Below are 10,608 nucleotides of genomic sequence, written 5' to 3'. Positions count from 1 at the left end.
AGAATTATAGATGCATAATTGCATAATATTGGGTAAACATATTCATTCACATAGTAAGGTATTGAATTATTATTGTTAAACATTGTAGTGCCGCGATTCGTTAATCGTTCGTTTCGATAACCGATATAATTCTAATCTTAACGGCGCGTAAAATCAGAAGACAAAGGATAGCAGCAACTACAGTTTATTGTCGAATAACTCAGGTCAGAAAGTTAGCAACACCTGAGCGAATAATAACGAGCGAGTGAACAGGCGAATAAGCGAAGGAAGTGAACGAGGCGGAAACGACATGCAGTGGAGATGGCTGGGAAGCCAACTCCATTTAAGCAAGCGTTAATCAACATTTATAGTCGGACAAAAATGAGTGACAGACATATGATGAATAAGATACGAAGTGTACACATATATGCTCATATAAAAGTATAGCCAAGGTTAATAAGCGAATAATTAACAAGATCAAAATATGACTCATGACAAGCGAATTGGCTTGGCCAGTAGCTAGGATAAAGTATATGGGCTTAACAAATAAACTGATACTACAACATAACCCAGTTCAATTCATACAAATCACTTAAAGTGATTTATTTTGGGAGTCAAATAAATCCTTATCACCAGACTATACTATCTCCCCCTTTATACCTTTCCTTTTGTGTTCAATTTATCATGTAAATTCAGTCTGAGGTTATCAGTAACGGCTAGGAAATCGAATTGAATGTTCATTCAATAGACTTATCAATATCGAATACAAGAAAATACAAACTATCATGGTTAATGATTTAACTGATTTATTTTTGCAAACGACAATACTTTTAAAATGATCAGTAGGTAATGCAACATCAATCCTAAGTTTATACACAGCCTGGCTATAAGTGTGTAACAACTGTGAAACAATGTCGACAATCTTTTTGTGCTTAAATCATGATGATCTTCGATTTTGGAGATAATAGAGACGATGTAAAGCTAGAAAAAGTATGACAATTGTTTGGGTTAATCTAAGTCGGGCCCCCAAATGCCCTGGTACGGCCGAGAGTGGAGAGATTCCGCTGTCCCTCTCCAAATGCTCTCACATGGCTACGCGGATATAGCCTCTGTCAGGGAAGTCATACTCACTGCTTTCTTGCACCGTGGGTGTTGTTTACAAAATTGAGAGGACGAAAAGCGAATGTTTGGCGCTTTAACCGGGTTGGTGGATGTGGAGTGTCCACCTAGGGGAGTTGGAAAACCCTCATTCCAAACCAATGGTGCACATGGACTCCAGTATCCTGATGGAACAAATGGTGTATGAATCAATCGTTGGTGACCGACTACCATGGGACTGCATCTCCTCACGATGTTCCACTGCCTTGTGGACTAGACCTTTAGGTCAAAGGCTCTGGGTATGGCCCCCTCAGTAAACCACCTGCTTCAGTTTGGGCACCTGGACAGTATCACAGACCTCATACAAATGAACGAACCAGAGAAGATATGTGAACCAACTCAGATTCGTTTCGCTTTGTTCTCTACACTCTCTCACACTCTCTTCCCTATGTGTTTGAGGATTTTTACTGATTATGAACAATATACTATCTGTACAACTGTTTCTGACTTTTGAATAATCTCAAGTAAATTCATAATATTACCAGGAGATTTGGCCTGCCTTAATACTCAGTCAACGGAATATTATCTATTGGAGTCAGATATAGAGGAATTAACCTCTGCAGATATCGTACTGTAGAATTAGTTGATTCCAATAACATCGGACGTTAACCTTTATCTGCACATCCTGTTTAATAAATCATAAAATTATTACAATCGAATCTATCTATGAAGATATTATTTATTTACTGTTTCATTTTAGGCAAATTTCTGATTTTTTTTACCTTCTGATGGGATCTGCCATATACTTTATGCTGACATTTCATCTACACGGACGAACTCCATTTGATACACATGTACATAATATTTTGATTCAGACAATATTATTCACAACTATATCATATTTTGTAGAGATTATTTCCAATTCTAATCTTATCTTCAGTTTGATACATAAATTTTGTCTCATTTTAACTGGTTCATGGCTTTGTCAAGTAAGTTCTACAGTTTTATCATTTTTAAAAATATGTCAAGAGATTTATCTCATAGTGTTATATCCCGTGGAGAATTATGAATGGTAACCTTTGAGGACTGTTTATGGACCAATGTGATATGTATATTTCTTATTGTATAATTGTTAAGTAACTAAAGTATCCATATTCGTGTCCCTCTTACTATAAGCTTCATTTTGACCTATAGACTATTATTATACGATTTACCATTCTTGAGTTATCCCTAGTCCATTCATTACTGTTCGCCCTATTCACAGCCACATTTGGTCAAATCTTGTACAAATGTTATTTTCTATTTTATTGGTACAATGTGGTTAGTTTGTTTAGTATATAAACCCAGTATGTTTGAGAATAATGATTCATATTGCAGAGGCTTTTATTGGTGTTCTGGACTTAACTGACTGGGCTAGGCAGAAAGCAGGACTGATAAGTACTAAAGACTGCTCACACGGCTTTGTGTATCATTGGGTGATTAATGAATTCACTGCTCTCCAATTGGGCGGTCTCATAATGTTCATGCATACAAACAGGGAACGTACGCATCACTCACACGATATAACACAAAGTAATAACATTGAGATTTACATGAGTAAATGAATTGATTCCACTTAGATACATGTCATTATCTTTATGAATCATACAATCTCCAACACTAATATGATCAGAACAAGTATTTGACTTACTTCTCTTTAAAAAAGTGAAATTGCGGTATGTTATATCTTGTGAACTTGTGACCCTATCAGTATGTGATGATGCCGCCAATTAGGAGAACAGTGACTTATCAACCGGACCAATGATGCATAAAGCCCGTACGAGCAGTCTAGAGTCTTTATCGGTCTCTGCTTTCTGCCTAGACCTGTCTGTTAAGTCCAGAACACCGACCTCAGCCTCCGTGATATGAATCATGTATTTCAAACATACTGAGTTTATATACAAACCAAACAAGATTTAGCCAAAAGTATCCGTGAATGTGGGAGACTGTAACTAATATACTGGGTATAACTCAAGAATGGTAAATCGTATAATAATAGTCTATGGATCAAAATAAAGCTCATAATAAGAGGAACATGAGTATGCATAGCTTAGTTACTTAAGGACTATACAATAAAAATATGTGTATAGTATTAGTCCACAAATAGCTTCCAACAGTTACCATTCATTATTCTCATCGGAATATAACAAGGTGAACGTTCAAAACTAAAAGAGGAAATAAGAGAGCATTATTAATTATAAATAAATTAAAGCTAGACCACCATGGAAAACGTGGAAGCATTGAACAGTCGTTTCATCCTAGTATGGGACATGGATGCGCACTGCTGAGGAGTCCCACAACAGGACGAAACGGCCGTCCAGTGCTTCCAGGTTTTCCATGGTTGGTCTAGCTTTAATTGACTCATGAATTCAACTACTGAGTAGAAATAACCAAGTAATTACATTGTCATATATCATAAGAAATTTGAGAAGAACTTATGAAGTTGTATTATTCTACAGTTTGTGTTAATCCTGTTGTGTCCAGAATTATCAACGAGATAAATTGCACGAAATTGATATCAACTTCATTTCCATAACACATACACTAGAAAGTGAGCTTTCAGCTTGTGAAATTATGTACAAGATCCTTGTCATGATTCCACATAATTTAACCATCTTGATCACGCAAAGCACACAACGTAAATTGCTCTGACACACTTAAAGTAATTATAAATCCAAATAGGTTGTGCAATACACAAAATCGAGTGTTCTTTTTATCGTACCTATTGGTGAGTGTTCACCAAATAACCATTCGAATTTCTTATGGTGTGTTTCTCAATAAACGAGAATCACCTTAACACACCACACAACATTTGTGTGCTCAATTAGTCTGGATTGTTCGTTGAGGACCATAATGACAGAACTTGTAATGTTATACGATAACGTAATTGAATTGTATACTATCATATGTTGCAGAATGTTGAATGTGGATAAAATCCATTAGTAATTGATGAATGGGTTTGGGATCTTCTCAAAATATTGAAAATGAATTGTCTTTAAGCTGTGTGTGCATCCAAATACTTGAATGATAAAAAAAGTTATATCGGAAAATTTTTAAGTGTATTCAGTAGACTATTCTGCCCGATTACTTCAGTGATTGGAAAATACTTAACTTACTTACTTACATCTGTTACCCCTCGTGGAGAAGCATAGGCCGCACACCAGCATTCTCCATCCAACCCTGTCCTGGGCAATCCTTTCCAGTTCTTTCAAGTTAACATTCATCCTTTTCATATCTGCTTCTATTCCCCGACGTAATGTGTTCTTTGTCCTTCCTCTTTTCCACTTCCCTTCCGGATTCCATGTTAAGGATTGCCTCGTGATGCAGTTTGATGATTTCTATAATATATGTCCGATCCACTTCCAATGTCCTTTACTAACTTTCTCTTCAGCTGGAAGCTGGTTTGTCCTCTCTCATAAAATACTGTCGCTGATGATATCCGGCCAGTGAATGTTGATTAATTTGCGTAAACACCTGTTTATAAATACTTGTACTTTGTTGACGATGGTTTTAGTAGTTCTTCACATTTCAGCTTCGTGCGAAAATACTTAACCCACTTACTTAACTCACTGTAATATCACTACCCAAGTTTTGAAAGGCTGCTTGGATCGGAGATGTACAATCCAGTAGGAAAAAGCAAAGCCACAGAATAATGTGAATTGAGTGAGTGATCTCAAAATCAGTTCTCATGCAACATATCAAATAGTTTAGTGTTACGTTCAGTGGTCCTCTGATTCAAATATATGTACACATGTTTTCTGTAGGTATGCCTAACATAAAAAGGCTAAGAATGGGAAGGAAGCTGAAATAAAACAAACTGAATAAAGTGTACACAAAATATGAGTAAACAAAAGTCTTTTCTTTTTGACCCAGATTAAGATTAATTTTAAGCTAAGGGCTTGTGAAAGTTCGTAACCGACTTCATTGAATAGCACGTTTTGTTTATCGTCTCTCATCTACCAATTGGACTTTAGTTGACATGTGAAAACAGGAATATGGTATGGCTGAATTCCCACGACCTATCATTTCATGATTACAGGAAACACTGATGATTTTTCTATTGCTTTATAGCAATGTACTATCTAAAAAAGTGCTTCGTTAAAGATAGAGAAATATGAAACCCATCTATCCTACCGAGCTTTATTTGTCCTAACAAATCAACTTCTTACAAAGTATAAACAATAGGTAAGAAGGGCGATTATTTTGTTGTGATTTAGAGATAAATACTTCAGTAGAAATAGCATGGTCATGACTAGATGTAAAATATGTATCGAAGTGATTACAGAAACTTCAGGTAACAAGTAACAACTATATTGAGGATTTCAATTAAATATCTTGGTCAAGTAGCATATTTCATGACTTCTTACTATTCGACCAGTTGCAGTCCAAAACATCAATGGGAAGATTCAAACAACACAATACTAAGTGAATTTAAACTTCACCCCATTGCACAAACAAGTGGCTATCAGGACTGAGTGGCCGAGTGGATAACGAGATGGCATTTGAAGCGAAAGGTACTGGGTTCGAGTCCCAGATTGAACATCAACCCTGAGATGCAGGTACATCCATTTGACGAGTCCCAAATAGGACTTGACGCGCGTCCTGGACTCCACTGCTAGCCACTATCCATCTTTGTTTATTCGCTTTTTAGTTCAAAATAATCCTTTTTAGCTTTCAATATTTGCTTGTATTCACATAATTTTAATAATGATACACAATTTGTATTTATTTCTTGATAATTAGATTGGATTCTACCTTTATCCACCATGGAGTTGGTTAAATGTTTGGGATCAGAATGATATCAAATCCATTATACATGCAAATAACATTTTCTCATATCATATGATAATGATCTGTTTGACAATAATCATAATGATGTCTATTTTAAGTTGGAAAAATCGGCGTACAATACAACTGTCTCATCGTTTTTCTTCTGAACATAATCTACAAAGATCCTCTGTGAAACAATTTTGTTCAATGACCAGTTAACAAGTATCAAGTCATGATTATAAATTTGTGAAATTCTTTTGTAAACTTCCAATCTTATTGATAGTTAGACCTATTGAAGTATCTTCAATATGATATTTCAAGGATTTATTGTGAACGTTGTTCTTTTTCCCTTATTACTAAAGTTTCAAAAGTTGTTAAATGAAGTCAAGAATTATGATAACTTGTTTGCTTGTTGACAATTCATGAAACTTTACTAGATTCTTTTGTATTAGAATGCATTATTTGAAATGAAACTCATGACTTTATTAACTCTGTTAAGCAAAATAGTGTTTTATAAGCAAAGATGAATAGTGGCTAGCAGTGAAATCCAGGTCGCGCGTTTCATCCTATTTGGGACTTGTCAGACAGATGTATCCGTATCTCAAAGTTGATATTCACTCTGGAGCTATCAGGACTCAGTAGCTTAGTGGATAACGCGATGGCGATTGAAGCGAACGGTATTGGGTTCGAGTCCCATAGTGAACATCAACTCTGAGATGCAAGCACATCCAGCTAACGAGTCCCAAATAGGACGAAACGCGGGTCCTGGATTCCACTTCTAGCCACTATCCATCTTTGCTTATAAAGCTTGTGACTTCAGGCAATATCGAGGCAATACGTATAGGATGCACATATGCCAACAAGAGACTGATCAATTGAAGTCCGAAATAACAATCGGAAGATATAAGTAAACAACAACAAGTGAATATAATGTTTTGTTGTGTAAAATGATCGGTTATAACTTTTCATTTACATATCCAATTGACTAGTAATTAAATGTGAATATAATTAGTCATTCCTTAAACAATATGTGACATTCACTTTGTATTGCAAGGAAACTATAGTAGTCGTTATCATACTAGATTAATTCTGTTGCCTCATCCGCCTTCTTCCAGAATTATTATCTCTAAACGTCATTTATAAATATGTTACACAAACCTAATTCAGTCACCTAATCATTTATTGATTGGTTGATCGATAGATTGACTTGCTTTTATGATAACAGATGAAAATAAAACTGGAACAATATGCACCAACTACTTCCTCTTCCTTATTCGACTAATTTATGCACATGTACATGCTGTACCCAAATGATTAGTGATATATTATTGATGAGTGAGCTATCAAAGTGCTTCCCTTCAATTTCCAAAATACCAATACATCATTTGCTATCGGTTTAGTAAACAGTATTGAAGATTATTTACATTGAAAACTTTATCAATAAACAACTTCAGTGATTCTCAGATGTATAGCAAACCCATCACATTCACGATTGATTGGTCATTGGATGGTGATCGATGTAATGTGTGTCAGGTCCTTCTTAGTGCAAATAGAATCCTATAGACCAAGGACCTGACACACATTACATCGATCACCACTCAGTGATCAATCAATTGTAAATACATCTCAGTCCTACAGGAAGTCAGTCGCGGTTCGGATAGCTAAGTGGTAATGTCTCTGAATGTGAAGCTGAGTGATACGGGATCAAATCTGTCAGGGAGCATCAGTTCCCTCAAGATTACAGGTACACCTTGCTGATAAGTGCCCAATAGTACGAAACCTATGTTCAGGGTTTCCTGTTGACTACCTCGAACCTATCATATTTTGACTAATTAACTGTCATAGTTTTTTAAAGTTTCAACAATAGACCCCCGAGCTAACTAGATAATAAGAAAGTAAATTTATCTTGAATTATTTCAATATAAAGATTTCAAGACATCAAAAAATATTCTAACAGTAATTCATCAGTGGAAAGTGGTTGACTAAATGATGATTGCTTGTAAGTAAGTAAGTTATACATAAGCAAATTATAGATTATAAGTCCTAAGAAAACATGAAACAAATAATTTAGGAAGTAGAATTGTATTATTTTCAGTCAGCATATAAAGGCTTTCTATAATTTTAAGGCAATTTTCATCACAAATCGAAATCATCCTACAAACAATCGGAAATAAGGAATTATTGGATAGTTGTTTCATTCGAGTGGAGTTCGGAACTCATAAAGAATGCTCACATACAATACCACCTGGGATCTAGCTCAGGCCTCCCAACGACCAAGTTACTATTAAACTGATAAGTTGACATCGAACTATTCAAATATTCATTTCCAATCAACTCATTCTCTTACAAACCTAATGTAGGTGTGCACTAAGTCTGTCACTAGAGTAGAACTCAAATGCAACGCACATATTTCTAGAAGACACTGTTATCAGTGAAATGAATACAGGTGAAAGTATGCATCTATAGCCCTCAACAACAGAAGTAGCGGGAACACGAATATTTCGAAGGAAACTGGAGCTACAGATGATGGTCGTGGTTGCAGTTTCAGTCCACAAACACCTACATCTCGATTGCCTGTACTGACTGAGTTAGAAATACAAGCACACAGACTCCGTTACACCATAAGGATATCAAGTTTTGAGAGGTGAAGATGATACCTGTCAATTCATGCACTGGATGACATAATTAAAATATTGTACGGATTCACAAACCCACAAATGATTCACTATCATGATAATGTTTGATGAACAGTGTTGCGATGAGTTGGCCGATAATTATTTGACTCAACTTATCAAGCATACTTCTGATGTTTGGATGCAATTCACAACAAGTGGGAGTTACTCGGACGAGTCTCCATTACTTATTCACTAACAAAAGCGTAGTTGTGTGTGTATTTAACATTCGCGACAAAATTTTTTTGAAACATTCACTGATCAATACATAACTGGTCTAAACGACAACTCGACCGTTTATCATTGCACATTTAATATGTGGGGAGTAGTGTAACGTCGTGTGCTATATTACACCTACATAGCTTATTCTAGTTTCTGGACAAGCCAATTCACCTATAACGTTATGAGTCATATTTTGATCTTGTTAATTATTCGCTTATTGACCTTGACTATTTTTTTATATGAGCGTATGTGTATGCACACTTCTTATCCTACCTATCACATGTCTGTCATTCATTTTAGTCTGACTATAAATGTTGATTAATGCTTGCTTATAACGAGTTGGCTTACCAGCCATCTCCCATGTATGTTATTTTTCCTTCGCTCGCTAACATTCACTCATATGCTCACTGCCTTCTAGCCTATGTTATTTGTCAATAAAAATGTAGTTGCCGCTTCCCTTTGTCTTCTGATATTATACACCGTTCAGATTGATATGATAACGGTTATCGAGACGATCGATTAACGAAGCACTCCACTACATATTGGTTAGCCCGACATGCGAACACGTAACAAAATTGGATGCCTCGCCGAACGAACACTCAACATATTGGTGAGCTGTATTTGGAACACGCAACAGAATTGGCGACCGCAGCGAGCGAACACAAATCAAAAATGGAACCGTCGACGACATATTCCGTTATGATTCAAATAACCATCATATGCTCATTATTACAATAATGTCATATCATCATCTAACGTGGAATTATTATTTTTGTTCGTAATGACAGTAAACTATGACATTTACGCAGTCAAATTATTAGCCGAACAAATTATAATTATATGGACATTACACGTTATGATATTCAAAATCGACTGGATTATTTTTATTATCCAGTGACGTAAAATCCTCCTGATTCAAGTGAGTTCGTTCCAGTTTTTTTTCATGTCATTTTCGGTCTAGTATTACACTCTATCATAGACATAAGTTTGGAGTCATACTCCCGATAGTAGAAACTTATGTTCTCGATGCAACTAATGTTCGTTCATTTCATTGGTACGCAGCAACCGTCGTTTCCTACATTTTCAGCGACAACCTAGACCGAACTTCCGCAAATTTTGTTTCACGATGATCCCTACTTTAATGTTTATACACAAACCGAGTATTCGACGCCGCATTACCATCCGATTAGTAATGATTATGTTCATATTATCTATTCATTCACATGTATAACTGAATGCTGCATCATCCATTACCTATAAACACGCCACTAGAAATATAATTAAACCTGTTGTGTTTGCTATCCTTGGTTAAAAACAATGGTTTGAAGGATATTTCACTAGTTAGGAATCAATATTTATATTTATTTCCTGTGAAAATAACAATTACCTAATTCGTGACAGTTTACATGCACAGTCAGCTTGATGTAGGCTGCGTGTTCGTATCACGTCGGGCTCACCAGTGTAGATCATCAACGTTGATGATCTATGTCGAATGATTGGAGGCCTACTCGAGTTGGACGGGGATGGTGTAACGAATAAGCTAACTTCGAAGTTACACCTCGCGACCAGCACCTTACGTGGATTCCCCCATCGACGTATCAAGGGACCATAGATGCTCTGAACACTGTACAACACAAAGGAGGTTATTACAGGAGTATATTAGTTAAAGTAGATACAAGCGAAAGTAGAACCACTGCCGCATGGGCCAGTCCATGGCGCATGATTGACTGATGCGCGTTGACTGTCCTTGACCTTGACAAGGATCGATGATATGTTCGAAATTCAGTGACCCAACTGCCGGATGATTTGGCTAGGGTTCAGTGACATT

The 10,608-nt window shown here is 36.2% G+C and overlaps 1 protein-coding gene across 1 annotated transcript in view; it reads left to right on the top strand.

Moving 5' to 3' along the window:
- Smp_082580 (hypothetical protein) overlaps positions 1-3,768 on the top strand; it is a gene marked incomplete at both ends in the record, with an annotated part of 6,005 nt that extends 2,237 nt beyond the window's left edge. The window contains one exon of the mRNA XM_018791898.1: positions 3,601-3,768. Coding sequence (XP_018647289.1) covers positions 3,601-3,768 — 168 coding nt within the window. The remainder of the gene's footprint in view (positions 1-3,600) is intronic.
- Positions 3,769-10,608: the final 6,840 nt, after the last annotated feature.

The sequence above is a fragment of the Schistosoma mansoni genome (genome assembly GCF_000237925.1).
Source record: "Schistosoma mansoni, WGS project CABG00000000 data, supercontig 0224, strain Puerto Rico, whole genome shotgun sequence".
Taxonomy (NCBI): Eukaryota; Metazoa; Platyhelminthes; class Trematoda; order Strigeidida; family Schistosomatidae; genus Schistosoma; species Schistosoma mansoni.
This window is presented reverse-complemented; position numbering and strand designations above follow the sequence as displayed.